Source organism: Athalia rosae, chromosome 2, assembly GCF_917208135.1.
Source record: "Athalia rosae chromosome 2, iyAthRosa1.1, whole genome shotgun sequence".
In the NCBI taxonomy this organism is placed as follows: domain Eukaryota; kingdom Metazoa; phylum Arthropoda; class Insecta; order Hymenoptera; family Athaliidae; genus Athalia; species Athalia rosae.
In genome coordinates, this window is record NC_064027.1 from 3,095,912 (window position 1) to 3,116,678 (window position 20,767).

Sequence of the window (20,767 nt, forward strand, 5' to 3'; positions counted from 1 at the left end):
CCGGGTTATATGTCCGACCTACGTACGTACGTATACGTGGAGGAGTGCGGTAATAAAATCAAGTTCAATGGAGCGGAGGTACGATATCGGGTTGCCATGCGGAGGTGATTCCTTCTGCCGAGCGCGCTGCAGGAGTCGGAGAATGAGATTTCGCAAGATTTTCGATATCGCGAATGACGGACGTCGGGATCATTTTTTTCGACTACCTTGGATTCCGTAACGGAAAAAATGCAAATTTCATAGCGCGGACACCGGGCCCGCGAAAACCATATTTCTTTCCTTCGGGAGGATTTATGATATCCGAATGATATAGAATTATATTGCCCCCGACGGAAGGCGATAAAATAATGATATACCGTCAGTGCGACTGTTGTATAAACGAGACAGATGAGATTCGGGTTCCGTTTTAATTCGAAGCTGTTAAAACTTTACAGACTAATGAAGCGATTCTACTTACGGTGCGCCGCGTCGTGTTATATAACGATTAATTTTCAGGTAATAATAATTCTAACGTATTTTATCAGCGCCGCACGGCAAGAGCAAACGATAATTTCCGATATCCTTTTTATTTTGTGCAATTTTTTTTTTTCTTTTTGTTGTTTTTCAAATAACTCGAGGCAGATCTATGGGTACGGCAATAAATTCGATACTCGTCTGCGCTGTGTTGATTTTTTCTTTCTCCACCTTGAAACCTGACGGACCAGTTGATTCCGGTGCCCTCAAAGATGCTGCGCGTGATCGCGTAATTTCGCGAGAACCAGTTCGCGGGTAACTACGAGAAAAACTGCCGGCCACGGGGATCGACCGTGTAATAGTTACGAAACTCCTCAGATTCGGATGCTGGATCTAATTCGAATTTCGGCCGCAGTTTTGCAAACGTCGACCGATTCCCAATAGCGTAATCGCGATCTCGGCGCGCGCGATCACTTTTCCCTCGGATTCTCATTAACGATATTTTTAATACGCATCCCTCGATAAATTCTTGCGTACGGCTGCGGTCGGTACGGTGGCGGGGGCGGGGGCGGGGGGGGGTATTTTTTTATCGGGTGTAAAGTCGACACCGAGGAGGGACGACGGTTCGAAATAAAGGTGGATAAAAATGGTGTAAAATAAAGTAAAATAAATAAATAAAAAAGTCGTTAAAGTCCCCGGTCCCTGCGGTGCATTATAGCGGCACAAACCGAGCTCCGCAGTCGTGTTTCTCACAGTCCAGCTCGCGCGGTCGGTCGGTCGGTCGGCCGGCCGGTCGGTTAAAGATCGCCTGGACGGCGTAATATCTGGCGAAACGAACTGCATTGCAGCTAGAGGTTTTAAACCGCGCGTACCTGACGACGAGGCGGGGCGAGCCAAGCTGCCGGAGCTGCAGTTGCTGCTAGAGATAGATAAGAGGTTAGCGAGGTTCAAGCGCGAGATCGCGAGATTCCTCAAATAGTTACCATTGAGAAACCCGTGTGCCCGGTCAGCGTTCGTTCGGCCGGACACCCCGTACTCCGTCAATAGCCACCTGTTCGACCCGGCTCACACATTCTCGCCAATGGTGAATCGCATGTCATAAATAACGATCGCCGGACGTCAACGAGAACGATCGCGTGGCAGGCCGGTTCGAACCAAGGACGAAAATGAAGACGTACCGCAATCTTACACTCTCGATTCGTACAACGTTGTCACCCTTTTTCCGCGTCTCGAATGTATAGGTATACGTTGCGGAAATGAGGATCATCAACACCGGCCCCGTATCTCGCCTCGGAATCTCGTTCCCGGATCGATTCCCCCCCACCCGTCTCGGATCGGTCGTTCTAAATCCTAAATAATCCCGGATATTCGCAGCATTTCTGGGTTGGCAGATACTTTAGTTGCCCCGGTGGAATGGGAGTTGCCGACAAGGCGGTCGCGATTGCAATTTGCCGATACCATTCTACTCGGCGCAATGCTCCGTTCGGTTCTAGGCCGGGTTCGATCCGCGAGGCTTCGAGAACTTTGCAACAGGTAAGTAAGGCTGGGGTGGGGTGGGGTGGGGTGGGGTACAGATGCATCTCCGCGGTAACTACCGGCGTATCTAAGCGGCGGGCCTTCAGAACCAACTGGTCAATGTGGATCGTCGGGCTCGGCTAAAGAAGCCAGAGAGCTGTCGGTATACACACAGACAAGAACGGATGCCGCGTCGCTGCTTCTGCTGCTGCTGCTGCCGCTGCTGCCGTTGCCCCGTTGCCCCGTTGCCCCGTTGCTGCCGCTGTTCTGCGAGTTCTACACAGCGGTAGATGTACATACTTTCCGCCGCACCGTAGCGGACCGGGCCGTTCCGTTCTGTAGCTCTATTACCCGCGAGCAACCCACCCCGATAGCGAATCGCGACTCGTTTCATTTCTTCTGCGTAGTATAGGGATATCTCCCTTTTGCTCGCTTTGCGCGTGTATACCCGTTCCTTGTGCTCCGCGATGCTCGAGCGAGAGATTCCTACGTTGAGATTAAGCGGGAACGGGCGTCGAATCGACGAATTTCCACGATTCGCTAAGAAACTTCTTGCAACCGCCAACTAATTACTCGTTCCATTCGTACGTACGTACGTACCTACCTCTCATATTACCTCATACCGAGCCCATTATTCGTCCGCGGCTTTCAACATCACAGTCGTCTTCTTTATGTCACCGTTCAAAGAACCTGATCGGTAACGTGTACGCGACGATGACCTTCGCTGTTATAAACCCGCTAGCGCGCGAGGACTTTGTCCTGGAACTTTTTTTTTCCCCTTTCACAGAAATTAGTTTCTTCTCGTAATTCACTCATCTCGATTGATCAAAGTCTGGGGGCCGGTAGCTGTAATAATCGGGACGTGAATTCCGCGCAGTTTTCTCCGTTTCTCTTATCTTTTGCTTCTTCAGCGGGGAATGCCGGCTGTATCCCCTGTATCCTCGCGACACGTGCGCTTTCAGCAGCTGCACCGCGGCGATCCAATTTCCCGCTCGCGGAAACTCGACGGCCGACGACGTACGCTACGGAAGTCCGACGTCGGTAATGAATTTGGATTCGAGAAGCGGAACCGCGTCGCGGAAACCCCGTCGAGCGTAAAACTGACTTAATTGGACCAGATGTCTCGGAGGTAGCGCACACGGAGCACCTGACACCTCGAGCACTCGCGGCCCTGACACTCATTAACGAACGCCGCGTCCTTTAAACAACGGATTTCCAGGATTACATTCTATCGTGCACACCGTGCTCGGGCAAACGGGTGAAGCGCACATCCTGCGCATAGTTTCACGACAACGATCCACCGCGATTGAGAATCGCGATTAAACAAAACACGTGCCTCGTTCAGGTGCATTTTTAAGATTACTCCGGCTGGAATTACGTTTCGAGTTGACCAAAAAACACCCCGCAGCCTGTCGTTTGGCTAGCGATGCTACAGTAGTTATACCGGACATTCCGTGCCAGACCACATCCCGTCCATCGGTGAACGGCATCGGAGTAACGACTCTCCTCCTTCTATTACTCCTCTATATTCTTCTCTCCTCGAGACGCTTTTCCCCGTTCTTCACGACGGCAGTCGTCTCCGCTGTGTGTTCGATACTTTTTGTCGCGACTCCGTGCGCGCTGCTCCGTTACCTACACGCATCCTGTAACGAAGAATCCCGCACGTTCCCGCGGCGCGATCGCGTCAACCGCACGGAAATCGTCGGAAGCCGGACCGATACCCGGTGAAAGAGCTGTGATTGTACACGAAATTCCCCGTTTACCGGTGCAGCACAGCTTTCATCATTTTTTTACACCACGGGTCGTAGACATGATCCACGATAATCGCCCGACCGACAGGGTGGCCCTATTACGGCGACTACGTCGGCCCCGGGGCGTTCCACGTGGACATTGAATTCTGCGTCTGTCCTCGGCGACGCGGACTGTTATCTGGTATACCGAATACGGTATACGTTACACGTGTACGACGGATCCGAAATATAATTGCAGCCAATTTTTGTCGATGGAATGGCAACGACGACTTCCGTCCGCACGTACACCTGTAATCTCTGCACACCGTTTCACCTCGCGTGACCTCACAGGTAAAGTATACGCGGTCCGCGCTTCGATACGTCTCCGTCGCGAGGGACTGCAGCTCGGGTTAATTCAGAAGGTTGAATCCCGACTGATCTCACGGAGAATCTCGACGCTGCGCTAACAATGATACGTGCGCTAGACCTAGAAAACTGATAGGAAAATCCCCGAGGAGCGTTTCGAAAACTGATTTCATGGAAGTGAAGATAAAGTTCGTACCCACGGTCGAGAGTCGGCCGCGCCGCGCCTATCGATCGCTCCAAAGATTGGGACATTTTTTTTCTACCACTCTTCGTACTTCGATAGCGCGGCGTGAGACGGACGAAGGTCCACCTCGGGAACATCGAGGTCATAAAACGCGCGCCGCGAAATATTTATGCGTAATCTCCGGCCGAGGTACGAGTCCGCGGGTTTAACGTTGCAGAGTTATTTGTCGGGACTCGCCGGTTGCGCACGTATATACACCGCTTGTATACATACGCGTAGAGAGAGATGTATATACACGGTGTGTAATATATACAAGGGTACAGGTACGCCGTACGGCTTACGTGCTTACGTTACCGACCTAGCCCAATCCGTGGCGGCCCACGCACCGTTGCTAAGAAGGCGCGGGGGAGTCGACGGTCGGAACGCCGGGCGGATTCCCCGAGGAAGGCGAACGTACGCCCCAGCCAGCCCTTCTCCTCGCCGCTTCAACAGTCCTCTCGTTCTTCCGCCGTCCCGAAAGGGCCCTTAGTGGGGTGTCGGACGGGACGATGCGTGGGTCACAATGCCCCGCGGGTATATATTCCCGACTCGGTCTCTGTACTCGTTATGGGAACCGCGAAGGATATTGTTGTTGCGGCTGTGCCTTGTACTATGCAGATGCCTCAGCGATATCGGTTCTTCATTGCGAGTCGTTTAACAGTTTATAGTTGGTAACTACGAACCTCGAAGGACTCCGATCACCACCGCGCAGTGACTCGGAGGAGGAAGGAGAGAAAAAAACGGCTAAATAAATGAGGGGAGGGAGGGTGGAGCGGAACGGAACGGACGTCGCGATTTCTTTCGCTTCGCGAAGGGTGCGGGACGCGTCACCCTGGGAAATGGCGCGCGGGGGGGGGAGGGAGGGGGGACGAGGACGGTGTCTTCTTTCTCGCGAAGAGGAGTTATTACCCGGCGGAGCCGGGTAATGCGGGGGCAATCAGGGAATGAGGCGAGCCGTCATTACCTACCTACCCACCCTGGTCCCCCTTCGGCACACTTTAACGAGGAAGAGAAGAAGTAAGAAGTAATCCTCGGGGGAGGTCGGTACCACCCACGGCGAAGATCTACACTTGCCATCCTTCCATTTGTCTCCTCGTCACCGCGCTATGGTCGAAACGACGACTGCCTTAATGGCGTATACATCAAGCTCCCGCGGGATAATGTAACGTGGCCCTTTCGCCAGGGAACACTCAAACCCTGAAATAACACTCGCTGAGAATTATAGCGCTCGACTACCCGTCTCTCTCGCCTGAACTCGACGGATGTTATTCTCTTGATTTCAGAAATTTTTTTAACAATTTTTCGTCCGCCGCATTCGCAAAGATGTCGATTAAAAACGCATAAAGGAAAGAATGTTTTTCGACGCTTTGGAAATTAGATGGTATTTCGTACCACCGTGCGAGGAGTGCGACCGGTTGGTATAACATATACGCGGCGATCGAGGTATAACTTATATATATACATCGGTCTGACAAATCGCGCAAAAAAAAACACGTGTCCGAGTTGCATGTACCACTTTCTCCTACCTATAATTGTCCCGTTGGTATCGGCGTCGATGTTCGAGCAGTCGGTTCTTAAGTAATGAAGTTTCCATATAAGAACCCCCTGGGGTCGACTGTACTCTTACTTATTGTTAGTTTCATTTTTAAATGGTTCGAGTTATTTAACGAAACATGTTTGTCTGTTCGAAGGAGGACTACAGCAGACGTAGACGGCTGTCAACTCCTAGCGGAAGTCCGAGTCCCCCGCGACCAGCGAGGCTCTCCCAGTCCACCGGAACACTCACCAGAGAAGAAGAGCCCTTCCGCGAAACGAAAAATACCTTGACGAGAGAAAATCAGCCGAGGGAAGCCGAGAGCAAGGGATGGTTCAAGTCCCTCTCGAGGAAAACCAAATCGAACATAAAAGTGAGCAACAACGGTTAATTTTACCGCACTCTCGGGAATCCCGATCATTCCGCCTGATCGTTAGACACCCATGACGCTGGGCAACCCTCCCGTAGATTTTCCACTCGAATTTATCGAGTGTCGGTTTCATCGGACGACCTTGTAGATGGAATCGGTAACGGTTATCCGTAGCGATGATGCAACTTTTGAATCGAGTGCCGGCCCCGTCGGTGCGTTCGTTCCTCCGACGTCATCCCGAGAATAAATTCTTTCGTCACTCGGTGGAGAACTGGGGGGGGCGACGCGTGAATCGCGTAATTAAAGATCTCCGGAGGATCGGTGGCGTACGCGAGTAACGAACCCTAGGAAACACCGCGAGTCGGTTACGCAACCAAGAATCCGGTCTTTCGATTCGGAACAGGTATACTTATGCCTTATACGAAACAAACTCGATGGAGAAAGCGACGCGGAATGGGAGAGAGAGAGGGAGATAACTTGCGGTCAAAAGAAACCGAGAGAGGCGGAGGATAGAGTCGAGATGTTAACCGGCGGCGAGGTCCACGCCGCGGAGTTTCTGCATCGATGTCAGGTGGACGGTCTACATCTGCTTGTGTATAGCAAACGTCCAGGCAAATGTAGGTGGACCGACTGTCGCTGCGGATATTTTTTTTCAACCGTATCTGGTATTTCCTGTTATGCAATATCGCGCCTGCGAATTCCTCGCGGTTAAGTAAGTGCGACCGCGCGCGTCTGATTTTAGAATGAAGTTAAACAAGCCTCGAAGGGATCGATTTTGCCAACCCAACACCAAACTCCGTTCGTTGACTCCGGATCAGATTCAGAATTCACATGGAATGAGGGCCTCTACAGATATTACGTAACGCGTAATCTATACCTTAAAAAAAGTTTATGAAATAACAACAATCGGGACAATCGTAACAACGATCCTTGAGACAATGGACTACCGATCCCGGTGTTACAGGAGGTCTCTAAAAATCATTGTAGCCGAAAACTATCTAATCCCGTCTTTGCGTCGAAATTAATTCTAACAACTTTGGAAATAGGGAATTTCTGTTAATTGTCTATTGAAAGAGACAAAAAAAAAAAAGACTCGAGAATGTGGGTATCGATTTCGCGAGTCTTGAGAATCGGAAAAAAAGCACAAAAATCCGTTAGGTCACGATTCGTGAATTTCTCGGATGGTTTATCGCGAGGAGCGATCGAAGGAAGTGATCAGTTCGGCACTGACCCGAAGATGGTTTGCGCTGCACGGTGTACTCGACTCGACTGTATATAGACGGTCTGTGTGTATATACTTAATCTCGTGATTAAATTAAACCACAGACTGCGGAGTTAGGTGAGCTTTTAATCAAACTGGTAATTGGTGGTTGTTCTATCCTAATGGGCCCCGTCAGCCGGGCCTCGCGTCCTTACGTCACGATCGTTGACCGATGAACGTACCTGACCGAGGCAGAGACTGCACTTAGCCTCGCACTTGGAGAGTGTTTGAAATCGCCTCGGAAGAATTGATCTCCCGCATTATCTATAACGAATGCAATACCCGATAGCTAATAAGTAACAGTCAACGGTTCGACCGATCATCGTGCAGCCGCGCGTGCAACCAAGTTCTCTCCGTATCTCTGTGTATTGTATGTACATATCGGAGGAGGTATAATACGAGCGAGATAATAGACCAATTTTTCAGACCATTTACGTGATTTATAAAATGATCTATTCTTGTTCAGCAGGTAGACAAGAAGCCGAGAATACCTGAAAGCGAAATTCTAACGACCGGGACCGAAGATGAAGGAGCGTCTTCAGCGCCGGAGCGGGTCTCCGTCCAGAAGAATCTCCGGTTCTTCGGAGACACGGACCAAGAGTCAGTTTCGTCGAATCGAGAGCGCAGGTAATCAGAGGAAATATAATAACGACCGAGCTCGAGCTCGAATTAGGGTGATTTTCGCGCGGGTCTGTAACGCCCATTTATGTGGCATCCTTTCGCAGAAATAAACGAGCGGACGACCATGCCAACAACTTGAGACGGGATGAGACCAACTCGAGAAGCCATTCCAGCTCGGGGCTAACGGTACCTCCGAGGAAGCCCCCCCGGCTGGCCGAGAGCGCACTCTCCTCCGGGGAGAGCACGACCGGGGACAGTAGTCAGCAGAGTCAAAATTCACAGCGATCTCAACGGTCCGTCGTTTATCTTCACGCCGCAACAGGTAAGCGAATTCCTTCACCCACGTGTCCGCATGTGCGCGTCGATGGAGAAAAAAAAATTAATTCTACCAACTTTCGATGGCCTTTTACGCAGTTGGAGAAATACCCGGACCAAATGAGAGACGCCGAGCGGCAAGCCGCGAAGAACTAAACCGACCATTGCAACCGCAGACCAGAACTGTTTCCAGAAGCGTTAGCGTTCTAGCACCGTGGAAACCGAGACATTATCGCGAACCCTTCGAGATCAATTATGAACAACAGCAACAAAAACCCGTCGCTACTATGCGCCGAAGACATCGGAGCCGAGAAACGCTAAGTCGTCGTGGGAAAGATGCCCGCCGTAGCCGGGACAATCTTTCCAAGACAGGTAATTTAGGGTTTTGGAAATATGGAGTCAGATTTCGCATAATGCATGGCCTTGAACTTGACTCAATTTGCTTAGGTACGATCAGTCGCAGCACATTGAAGCCGAAGGACAAGCAAAAGGTGGACAGAACCGTCTCTACGGAGTCCCTGGCCAACAAATCGAGGAGCGGTAGTTCAAGACCTGATTTAAATCGGTCAACTTCCGTTCCACGCGATCCGAATAAGAGCGCAGGATGGTTCAAGCTCAAGACCAAAAAATCTAGGGCCTAATAAAGTCACCGACGACCAATGCTAGTCTTGTCTTTCGTAATTAATGCGTAATTTTAAGCGGTTAATAATTACGTCGCAACTATCCTTCGCAAGATATTATACATATTATATGTAAATCAACGAAAATAAATGTATGACCGTCGATTTCTCGCTGATTTGAAAGCGAGAGGTAAAAATGATTGGGATAAACAGTCAACCGTTATAACGAGAACAGACGCTATGGTAGCTCTCAAAGTAGCGACTTGATTACCTTAATTACGAAATAGTCTAAAATGATCGTTATTCGCTATACTGCTATATACTGTTAATAAAATTGAAAATTTATCGAACGGCTTTTTCTTCCGAAGAAACCCTCGTGGAGTACAGTATACACACGCACGTGCAAAGATAAAGAACAAAATAGAAGAAGCAATGCATTTTCAGCAAGACGCATCAGATTTCGAAGTAATAAAAAAGCCGTATAATTACGAATCAACGGAATCAGTAAATCAAAATTGAGACTTGAGCCGACAAAACTTTTTCAACATTTCTATTTTCGTTAAATGTTGAGCAGCGTCGATTTGTAATAATATTGAATTACTATCAACGTACGTACTAACGATATAATCGTGCACTTTTTATCGTATCACTTGCTACCTCACTCTCTGCTAAATTTACGGAGGTAAATTTTAGCAGATGAGTGATTTATATCACGAAATTGTTTGTCGCTAACACGAGTCACTAAAATATTTCATCGCTCGCATGAAATGCTGTTCCAGATATTAGACATTGAAAAATATTGACAGAGGTCGTTCGTCTCATTTATTTACGTTGAATGCAATTGTTGAATTTCATGTTTCCAAGTATAATTTTCTCACTTACCGTGAATTAGAGTGCCATTCTTGTAAGCATGTAAATGTACTCTACCTTAACAGATTAATAAATCAAAATTACTGAACAATCATCTACGTAGAATGTAAGCGTGCCTTTGTCACTAATCTACAATACCATGTTGTGTAGTCATCGTTCACCAGTTGTGCTGAATACACTCCGTGAGAGTGGCTATGTTGCCATCTTATTTGAATTATATGTAACGCTTGTCAAAGGATACAATTAAAGACAGCAGAGAGGTAACGTAATTACGTTAAATATTAGCGATTATACACCCGTTGTTTATAGTTTTTTTCTACAGCTTTCTTTAGTAAGCATTTGTAAATACCTGTACTAATATAATGTAAGTTCTAACGTTTCTTTGAGTCTACTACTTAGTTTCATACACGTAATTTATCATCACTGGGATAATCGTAACTGATTAAATGCAACAATAGTACCAAAATTAATACCATGAAATGGTGACGAAATTTTGTCATAATTTTATTTTTACCGGTGAATTGAATACCAATATCCGCAAGATTGATTCGTTTTGTACCGGATCGGTGCTAGATGCGTGTGTATATACCGAAAAACTAAATTTGTATGTAAATACCATAACGATATAATATAATGATCAACTGTTAAATTTACATTGAATATTAAAATAATCTAGCTGTTAGTGCTGCTAATCGTAAGAAGAGAATGTTAAATAAGTTGAATAGAAGTGTGCTCCAAAACACGTTATCTTTTGTAACACTTTGACATGATTAAACAATAAACGTAATTCCAGTTCATATCTAGCTTAAGTTTGTCCTGTAAGTCTCAACTTGAACTGTACAGTTCTCAAAGTTTTCTACGTTATTTACGGAAAAGGTCGCGGTGAGGAAGCTGCTAGCAAAAGTAACCAGTATGAATACACAAAAAAAGACCAAAGAGTGTTAGATATTGTGACCAAGGAGGAGGTATCAAAGGTGATGTGACTTCTTTAGTGAAAATCGATATTTTATTTTTTAAATTAAGCATCAGAATTTTTTCAAAATAACGTACAAGTTTTCATATTTGTTACATTATCCAAAACTCTTTTTGATAGTAAAAAGTCAACTAACCAGTAGTTCTGGCTCGCACAGGAATGGACGGATACCGAACACGTCGCCATGGAACTGCCATTGCTGTCTCCGAAATGATGAGATATCTAATATACTGGGTTGATTGTCCAAGATTTCGATTGGCCATATTGACAAGTTATGATATTGAGCATTGATGGTTCTCCAATTAATTGAACTAATTTAGTGTTTCCTCAGGAGCATCCAATTTGTCTAGGCAACACAACGTTGTCCCAGCTAATATCAGGATCATACCAACATAGGTGACTAGACAATGAAAAATATGAGCGCATCAAAGAGTGACTGGAGATTTATCAGTAAATCACAATCACGTAATGTAGACCAGATGAGTTGTGAATCAAGTCTTCACTTACTCATATGTGATTTTTCTTCACCTAAGATCCATCCAGTTACACCAGTGAAAACAAAGGTTAGAGAATTTGCAACTGGTACAGCAAGGGACAAGTCTGCATTTTGCAGTGCCAAAAAGTATAGTACCGAACCACATTGATTGAATAAAAATGGTATTATGTACTGAAAACAGTAAATGAACGATAATCCACAGATTCTGTATTGATTTCCTTGATAGTTTTTCGTTGTTCAGGTGAGGAAATATAACGGACTTTGCACGGTAGGCTTTAATCAAATATAGAAACCTTTAAATTTGTGACAAGAAATATAATTTCTTTAGCAAATTGACCCCATGGCGTGGCCGCTTTCACAGAATCCAAGCCTTGGGATCCTTTTTTAATCAACGGATTAGTAGCACCCCATAGTAAAGCAACGATCACTAGATAAACGAGAGACTCTGTAAAATTTAACCAAATTTAACAAAAAAAGCCATCGCCCACTGAGTTTTTGAACTATGTAGTTTGCAATTGTTAACCTCTATTCGTTCAAAGGAATAGATAACAATCGTGATCTCATTCATACACAAGTCAAGGAAGGCCTATTACAGACTTTGATCATTCTCACCAATAGTAACTGCCATCAGAACTTCATGAATTTGGATAATGTGATAGCGGTAGCTTCTGCATCAACTATTCTCAGTAAAGATGATATCCGAGCGATCGTGTATTGTAAAGCGATTTAGCACTTCAACTTTTGAAGAAAGAATGGTTCTGAATCATCCCCTCGTTCGTTGCGAGACTACAACAATCTCTTGATTGGTCTGAGCCACCCCTTTGAACGATCTAACCCACTGAAGTTATTTCAGTGATCTAAACCCACTTCACGAATTTTTGAATGACATATTCATGAATGGCCCTTTACCGTTGAGTATTTATGCTCACGCTCAACCCTTCCACTCTTCACGCGTGTGTAACGTTCCTTTATGAATCGAACCGTCAAGTCGAAGTGACTCAAGCTTCGAGAGTTCAAAAATAGGGAACGAGAGTGGGAACGAGACATATCGAAGATAATTGTTTTCAGACAAGCTAACGTAGCGGGACATAACCTCAGAAATACTACTGTTTACATTAAAATGTGATAAGTTTAAGAGGCCCAAGTTTGTGGTATCAAATAAGTCGTGATAATGACTATTTTACTGGGTGAAGCCAATTTTTGGACGTTTGATGACGTGGTAAACATCAAAGATACTGACTTGGGCGCATTCAGGTAAGATTTATGTTTTTAATGCCTGAATTGATATTGTGTGATTCTGACGGTCCAACAGTTTCTGACAGATTCAGTCCAATTGAAACCAGTTTTCAAAATACTTTTCTGCCAGCGAATCACTTACTCCAGGTCCTTTCTTAGCCTTAGACATATGGTTATTTGTATCATACCTCGTTAATCTATACTGCCCACTTATTTGATAAGTCAAGTGTTCTTCTAACATTGAAACTTTACACTCTAGAACTTGACATTCTGTTAGTTATCACTGATCAATTGAAGAATTTCATTCTGCGTTATTAAATTACGATCACATATTGAAATTTATATAGATACCATGACAAGCGTACAGATAACTTGTACGCTGAAGGGAAAAGATCCTACGCTACGAAACGTGGAATGGTTTGCATGCCACAAAATAAAAAAGGCAACAAACTCAAGGATTCTATTAGATATTTGGAGGTATAATGTGGGGTCATTATATTTATCTCTGTAGGATTGATATGTCTGCTGATGCAAGTACAAATTTTTTACAGGAGCAATTGAAAGATCATTCTGTAATTTATTGCCAATGGTTCGATCACTGTATAGTACAAGTAGTCCTAAGTTCTGGCCTATTAATTCGAATACAGGTCAATCGATCGACAGGAGATATTCAAAAAATTATATTCGACAAATACCTTGTTGGCAAAGTTTCTGATCATATGTCCGATGGTGAGGATTGACTGATTTTGTTTTTGGAAATTATATTCTACTCCATCACATTTATTACATTTTTCTGACTCGAACATTTATTTCCAGTTATAATTACGAAGAGTCATTTTTTGTGCACTTACAATGATAATCAAGTAACTCTCGTATATTTTACTAAGCCGAAAAGGCATGTTTTTGAAAAAATAAGCCGACTAGATCCTAAGCTGTTGTTGTTTGAATTGACTGGTCCCAACGGACGGAGATTGGATAAAAAAATTCATTTCAATAAGACTGCTGATTTGGTAAGTGACTATATTTGGCTGAGCACTAATTGAGTCTTGTTGTAAATTGTGGAATATTTTTATGGCTGCTTTTTTTCATATTTATATTTTTATGCATGCATAGATATTAATATGGTGGAAATCAACAATGAATGAAGTATTTCCATGGAGTCCTGTAGTCAAAGAACATGATCGAGCCAATGTTCATCTATACCGTCTCATAGGGTATGTTATCACATGAAAAATAATATTACTTGAGTATACCCTCTGTGGTATAATGTGTCAGTGGTTGCGGATCAATTAAAATAGGATTATTTGAATAAGTAAGATGCTTATGCTTGGTTAAACTTGGAGTAGAATTATATTAATACTTCTTCAAGAGATTTATTCGGATCCCAGGTACCCATAAATATCATTGTTTATATTTGGCAAGTATCATGAATTGTGCACGCAGTTGTCGGTTTAGTATCTATAATGTGTGGTGCACCGGTGGGTAGCTCAGACTTGACCTTTTGAGATGCATCAGTTTTAACTGCATTATCAGCCATTGAAGCACAAATTGTTGGCTGTATTCGTATTTTCTCCTTTCCTATTAATGCTTTTCTTTCAGCACAACCTTCTTTATCGACTTTCTTGTGTTGAATCCACACATTTATTTTATGTTTAGGAGGAGCTGATAGTTCATAAGCATCCTGTCTACTAATTTTTGTTGGTAATTCCCAGGTACCCTGTGCACAAATCATTTTCTGCTAAACAATTTAAGTCCTATATATTGTTCATGACCATATACCTGATTTTCAGTGAACTTCTATGAAATAATACAAGACATTCAAATCTGATCATTCTCTGCTTTTTTTGAAACTATTTTACCTTAAAATGTCCCCATGGAGATTGGGTAGATTTTTTCTGACCAACCAAAATTCGTCCCCGATTATCAGCCATAAATTGAGTTGTCTTGCAATGTCGTTGCGGCCAACATGGATGCCAATTGGGCACTTCCCAATTTTTCAATCGTACAGGTCTGAAGGCTTCGTTTGTCCAGTGTCCATGCCAATACTGTGACATGTTGTTTAAATTAACTTGTTCACTTATAATTTGGAAAACTGATCTTATAAGTCTCTATTGTACAAACTTTTGCATGCCAACTACTTGATGACAAGATATATCAATTGTGTTGCTATGGCAAACAACAGGTTTTAGATGTGGCTTTTCCTAATGCATTACCCAGTGATCCACCTGTGGGTTGAATCTGATTGTAACGCAGACTTTATGTGATGAATTTTTTTCAGAACAAAAGTTGAGCTAATATGCTTTCTCCGTACAGAATTTGATCCTCTCTGTGTCACATTTAGTACATATCAAGAGAATATAATTCATTCTGTGGAACAGAAAGTATCACGAAAGGTAAAGTATCTTTCACCAGAACTGTTCAGATTATATTTAATAATTTCGAATTTGACTGCAACTATCATATCTCTTGAAGTTTTTTTTATGCCATTCCTCATTGAAATATGATATGTAGGGAGAAGTTACAATTGAGTGGCGAGTTTATGAAGTATCACCACAGGGTAAATTGCAAAGGCTAGCTGTAACATCTGTTCCATTACCAACACATACTAGTTGCATCAAATTTTCACCAAATCATGACATGCTATTATTATGTTGCATTGATGGGTCTGTGACACTGCACGATCAAACCAAAGGAACAAACAATAGCATAAAAGCTTCTTTTGTAAGTTGTTTCTTCATGATACATCGTACTATATTTACCATTATGCCAAGAGCAAATATATTCTTCTTTGTACTTGTTTCGCTTTAATAGTAGATAAGGATAAAAAATTTATATTGCTTTCTAACGACTCATATTTTTCAAAGATTCCTACATTAGCATCGTGGCATAGTGATGGAATCGCATTCACAGTCAGCAATGAACGTGGGCAGTTCCAACATTTTGATATATCGTTATCGTGTTTGAAGAGTCAAATACTCAGTGAAGATACTACTCCAGCTAATATCCTGGATCTTTCATCATATTTTAGGTATTTAAAAAAGCGAAAAATTAGTTTATTAACCAGTACAAGAATATTTCATAGTCTCAGCCTTTTTATTTGCGGTAATGCACGGATTAAAATATACTGTCAACTGAACATTTTTGGTTGCAAAATTAAATTTGCTGAGCTTAATTTTTGGAGTGAATATCCAAGCATTTTCGTTGCCCCAATTGCACACATGAACAGTTGTGATTTATATGTCCACCTCAAGTATAATGGGGCTAGAATTACTTTGAGTCATAATTTTTTACTTTTTAATTGTAACATACATTTCATTCCTTGCATCCAAAGGCATCAAGGTATTAATCTCACACTTTTAATTCATTTTTACGCTAAAATATCCACTAAGAAGTTGATATGTCTTCTTGAATTAACATGATTATACAAAGTGGAATCATCTGGATGCTTGCTTTTGAGATCCACCATTTTTACCATATACTCTAATTACGTCTTAATCAAAGCAGAAATCAGCCAACGCTGCTGCGAATGGAATGGAGCAAAGGCATAAGTCCTCACTCTTGTCCAGAACCTTATGAGGACGGTGATTCTCTGTTCTTACTGTTCTTTGAAAGGTTTGACCCAAGACTCAAAATTCATCTCTTCCATGTGTAAATGACTTTAGAATTAAATTTGGATAATTAATTATATACAGGGGACCTTTAGGAATAATAAAATTCATAGAGGGAAGTAGTTTATCTGGTGATGTGCTAGTTCGAAGGTATTTAAATCTTTCGCAAGTAGAACGCGCTACATCCTTATTATTGGCAATGAATTGGGACACGCATCCACAAGTCTGTATGCATTCCCTCAATCAAATCTCAAACTTTTTGTTTAAATTGCCGCTCATACCAGAAAGAGAGGGTAACTATCTGAAAGATTTAACACAACATCTATTACTTACTAGCATTTTACTATAAATTTACCCTGTGCCAATTATTTCTAAGGTCTCATACAGAATGCACTTGGTAGCTTCCATGTACCTGTCAGACCCATAAGTCAGGTCGTACAAGATGAATATGGTGAAGAAGTGAGAGATTTGACTAGAAGGTTTTTTCATCATCTACTAAGGTATTCATAAATTCGCCCCCTGATCAATTAATTGTACTATTATGATAGAATTTTTTGGAATTGAAGTTATTGAAACGTACGTATTTTGAAAGGTACCGTCTGTTCGAAAAGGCTTTTCGGTTAGCTATCGATTTGAATGACCACGATCTGTTTATGGATATACATTTTTATGCCCTAATCACCAACGATACCGGAATGGCAACTGTAGCAAAAGAAAAAGCTGAAAACATTCTTCTTCGATCAAATAGTTGTAGTAGCACCCGTAAGTTTTTAGACCAAATATCTAAAAGGAAAATCGTTTCCCTACATTGGAATCAAATCCGACTCAAAACCTCAACGAGGTGACGATTGAAATTCATTATTTACAGATTCCACATGCTCTCGCCCATCCTGTTCACTTTGTTCTTCGAGTTCTGAGAGCCACGCAGAGAGTGAATCTTACAGTGATGAAAGCGAAAGCGAATGTCTTCCCACCAGAGAAAAACGTGGCTTGAGTACGCCATCGAGGCGAAGTCACGTTAAAAGTATTAATAGTCATATCCCACCTTTACCAGTCTTACATCCTCATTTATGTAGCAAAAGTAATTTGATGTCAACATCGTTCAACGAGATTAAAAACCCTATAGTTTCTTCCCACAGAACCGATAGCAATTTAATGTCAACTGCTTTCAATGTTCCAAGTAGCAATCTTGCATCAGAGTCATTCAGCAACCCTTTAGGAAATTCCATTTCTCACGACAGTTCGACTTCTACTTCCTTCAGCAACACTAATCCATTGTTAGTATCCACTAGTAATTCTACAAAACATCCACGATCATTCAACGACGTTATAGGTGACTTAATGTCGACTTCATTTAGTAATTTAACAGTCAATAACTCTGTACAGCCAGTTCTTGATCACCCTCCCAATGGTATTAGTGAAAAATCGTTGGAAAGTAAAACTAACACCATTTCCACCCCTGCAACTCTTAACAGTGTTTCAACCAATGCTAGATTTTCTACAATATTTCAAGAAAGCGACAATCTGACCACAACTCTCTTCAATAGCCCTGCATATGATACAACGTCGTTTGACAGTATGTCTAATAAATCATTGTCATTTAGTTGTACAGAACCATCAATCATTTCTACGTCATTTAGTACTCCTAGTAGCAAGTTATCGAGTAAATCATATAGTGATCTTTACAATGGTTTCAATCCAATAAATAAATTCAATATGAACGCGGCACCAATGTTGCATCAAGTAAAATCACCATCATTCAATGCACCTCCAGCAAATAGTTTGGCATCAATGCTGTTTAATAATTCTGTTACTACAGTCAAACCATCGGCCACATCATTTTATAATCCAAACAGTAGTTTGATGTCGACGTCTTTTGGCAATGAGTTAATTCCCGATTTAAGCGATTCTCCCAAAGATTCTACAAATCATTCATCAATTCATGGCCAGCCTCCAATTAAATCTACAAAAATTCATTCCTCTGATGTACCGCCGCCACCGTGCATTAGAAATTCATACAACTATGTCCATAACTTGCCAAGTAAAAATTATCAATTATCACAAAGCACATTGGGATTAGCTGATGTAGATGAAACCGTCCAACAATTTCCATCAAGGCCACCAAATTTAAACTCGAAAGTTTTACAGAGACAGAACAGTATAACAACTATTCTACAAAATCATCAGAAAAACAGTAATAAGTTACAATCAACTAGAACATACAGAGTTAATTATGATCTTGACTTCATTCCTTTTTATGGAAGTTGTGACAACTTGAGCTCCTACAATTCTAATGAAAATTACACTAAAACTGATTCCGCTTCCATAAACCATGTACCATTGAACACTCGCTTACAAACTAAATTAGGTGAAAGTAAACACTTAAAACAAAGTTTTTTGCAAAACTGTGCAAACTTGAGTATGAGCAAGGAACAAAAAATTTCTTCCAATATTCCACCATTACCCATCATTAACTCACCATTCTCTAATCCCAAATCTAATAATCGAATTCCTAATGCTGTTGAAACTTCAACATCAACTGAAAAGCCAAAAGTTAAATTTTCCGACACAGTGACTCACATCTTAGTGCCTGGAACGGTAAGATCAGCCACTCTCTTCAAAATTTTCTATCTAAAGTGAAATATCTTCGTATCTATCATCTTACTGGTTCTTACTTTCTAGGGCCAACCATACCGACCTGTTCAAAAACGTTCATTAACACAATTACACCCCATGGATCCCAAACGGGAGTTAGCTGAGAGTCTTCCACTGTGTCTCGGAAATGAAGATTATCTCAAAGATTTTCAGCCTTTGTCAAGTGCGTGCAAACGTGAATTGATTGTGATATATTATTTCAGCGTTCAATTTCCCAAAGTGCTATGCGTCACGATCATGTTATGTATTTCTGAATCATTATTTTGCAGAAGACTGTGAGGATAAAACGATAAAAGAAGTACATCAGAAACAACCTGATGAAGCAGCTAAGATTAAGATCGTCCACTTTGGCCTTTTATAATGTGCAAGGAAATTCTTTCCATGTAGCTAACTTCAACAGAGAGACAATAACGTGTTCATTAGTGACCAGCTATCTGATCGATAAATCTAAGACAATGTGGACACCAACGGCCAACAATAATATTATCCGTCCAAAAATGTTCATGTTGCAAAAAAGACTGCCTCAATGGATCTGAGGCTTTGTTGCACTCAGGAAAAATGCCTATGGTGTAACTGAAAACACCTGTGACCGTATGAAAACGTGACTGCCAGTGAATCTGTATTATTTTATTCTATTCATACCTGTTTATATATTTAAGATTTTTTTATTGTTCGTAAATAAACTTATTTTCAGTATATCTCAGCTTGAATGACTACAAGAAGTCGATAAAATTTACATATGAACTAACGATCAAGCAGCAATCGAACAATATAACAGACTAAAACGTTATAAGTGAAATCACTATTTCTTAGTAGTCTTGGGCTTTCCATACTCATCTAACTTTGATCTGAGGTCAACAAGTTCTTTATCAGGTACATATCTATCTTCTTCAATTTTAGGATCATGTGTGACCACCTCCACTGTAACTCCTTCTGGAAGGCTTGCTTCTATCAGTCTTAGAAGGAGGGGATATTGAATTGATGTTGGATTAGCTATTTGTACGGTTCTGTAGTAAGTTTTCAGTTTGTACTCAGCCGCAACCACAGTACTTTTTGGCTTGAATCTTCGGATCTGGAATTCTGTCATTGGTGTGGCCCAGCTGGAATAATATATTTTGTCACCAAATCTACTTTAACCAGAAGCAGCGTTAACTGAATAATATAGAAGAACAGAGTAATCGATACAAAAATAAATTGGTATATTTCTGATTTTTAAGAATATACTGGTAGCCAAATAAGATTGTAAAATACTAACCCTGTTTCTACTTCAATGCCTAGGTGATCTGCTAAGTCATGAACAAGTCCTTGATAACTCTCCAATACAGGATAATCATATCCTTTTAGTCGAATGTTGAGAACGTCATGCAGTGGTATTTTTGATTTTCCTGTCTGAAATAGATAACATATCAATATAGGTGACCGGTTTTTGTTTCTACCTGTTTGCACCTTTGCAGGTGCTAAACAAGTGATCTATGATGAATGAAAAAAAACTGACCTCTAAATAGTCTGGTTCATATAAGCTGTAACTCCGGGGTGTCGAAGATCTAAGAATTTGGGAGCGAAGATTGGATTCAATCACCTTAAATAATAATGAAAACAATTTGAAATACCTTGAATGCTGTATATAAGAGGTAAAGGTTATGTTATGCTACCTGCTACTAGGGTATGTTTCATAACTCGATCATTGATTGTCGTACTCATGAACAATAGGTACTGATAACTCACCTTTTTTACAATCCTGAGTGCCATTTTTTAGCAACAGCTACGGGTATTTACGTAGTGTTTACAGTAACCACATTAAATCTTAATCACAGACTTGGCTCAAGGAAACCGAGGCATCAGCCATTGGCCGTTCAGTGATGGGCATAAATGTTTCCTACAACTATCGACCCCAACACTAGGTAATACAAACCAGCGATAA

General features: G+C 42.2%; 5 protein-coding genes across 10 annotated transcripts in view; 2 read left to right on the forward strand and 3 right to left on the reverse strand.

Annotated features, from left to right (window-relative positions):
- The window catches only part of LOC105691908, a 137,815-nt gene extending 127,140 nt beyond the window's left edge, over positions 1 to 10,675 (forward strand). For 2 of the 5 annotated variants that reach the window (XM_025746596.2, XM_020855828.2), the window contains exons 4-8: positions 5,979 to 6,194; positions 7,919 to 8,079; positions 8,178 to 8,395; positions 8,488 to 8,760; positions 8,836 to 10,675. In XM_025746596.2, the coding sequence (XP_025602381.2) occupies positions 5,979 to 6,194; positions 7,919 to 8,079; positions 8,178 to 8,395; positions 8,488 to 8,760; positions 8,836 to 9,029 (1,062 nt within the window). In that variant the 3' untranslated portion in view covers positions 9,030 to 10,675. The remainder of the gene's footprint in view (positions 1 to 5,978; positions 6,195 to 7,918; positions 8,080 to 8,177; positions 8,396 to 8,487; positions 8,761 to 8,835) is intronic. The other 3 variants (XM_012410728.4, XM_048649328.1, XM_048649330.1) reach the window with 3 other exon arrangements.
- A 190-nt stretch (positions 10,676 to 10,865) lies between these two features.
- LOC105691916 (transmembrane protein 234 homolog) lies at positions 10,866 to 12,308 on the reverse strand. Its single transcript, XM_020855836.3, has 4 exons — positions 11,960 to 12,308; positions 11,641 to 11,792; positions 11,359 to 11,518; positions 10,866 to 11,251 (listed from the first exon to the last, which is right to left on the reverse strand). Exons 1-4 carry the CDS (start codon positions 11,973 to 11,975, stop codon positions 11,163 to 11,165), a joined length of 417 nt encoding a protein of 138 aa, XP_020711495.1. The 5' UTR covers positions 11,976 to 12,308; the 3' UTR covers positions 10,866 to 11,162.
- A 77-nt stretch (positions 12,309 to 12,385) lies between these two features.
- LOC105691929 (WD repeat-containing and planar cell polarity effector protein fritz) lies at positions 12,386 to 19,549 on the forward strand. Of its 2 annotated transcripts, XM_012410770.4 has the most exons (15): positions 12,386 to 12,601; positions 12,931 to 13,060; positions 13,135 to 13,312; positions 13,400 to 13,593; positions 13,697 to 13,797; positions 14,862 to 14,976; positions 15,095 to 15,304; positions 15,448 to 15,611; positions 16,088 to 16,195; positions 16,276 to 16,484; positions 16,568 to 16,691; positions 16,784 to 16,953; positions 17,060 to 18,789; positions 18,874 to 19,009; positions 19,116 to 19,549. In XM_012410770.4, exons 1-15 carry the CDS (start codon positions 12,519 to 12,521, stop codon positions 19,205 to 19,207), a joined length of 3,744 nt encoding a protein of 1,247 aa, XP_012266193.2. In that variant the 5' UTR covers positions 12,386 to 12,518; the 3' UTR covers positions 19,208 to 19,549. The 2 variants fall into 2 exon arrangements, with proteins under 2 accessions (XP_012266193.2, XP_048505297.1); XM_048649340.1 differs by lacking the exon at positions 12,931 to 13,060 and having other exon boundaries at positions 12,466 to 12,601.
- Positions 13,809 to 14,994, reverse strand: LOC105691949 (protein Flattop-like). The gene is made up of 2 exons (XM_012410793.4): positions 14,443 to 14,994; positions 13,809 to 14,300 (listed from the first exon to the last, which is right to left on the reverse strand). The coding sequence occupies exons 1-2, from the start codon at positions 14,635 to 14,637 to the stop codon at positions 13,992 to 13,994; spliced, it is 504 nt and encodes a 167-aa protein (XP_012266216.2). The 5' UTR covers positions 14,638 to 14,994; the 3' UTR covers positions 13,809 to 13,991.
- LOC105691942 (30S ribosomal protein S10) lies at positions 19,453 to 20,727 on the reverse strand. The gene is made up of 4 exons (XM_012410782.3): positions 20,572 to 20,727; positions 20,342 to 20,425; positions 20,102 to 20,235; positions 19,453 to 19,946 (listed from the first exon to the last, which is right to left on the reverse strand). Exons 1-4 carry the CDS (start codon positions 20,593 to 20,595, stop codon positions 19,649 to 19,651), a joined length of 540 nt encoding a protein of 179 aa, XP_012266205.2. The 5' UTR covers positions 20,596 to 20,727; the 3' UTR covers positions 19,453 to 19,648.
- Between the last annotated feature and the right edge of the window lie 40 nt (positions 20,728 to 20,767).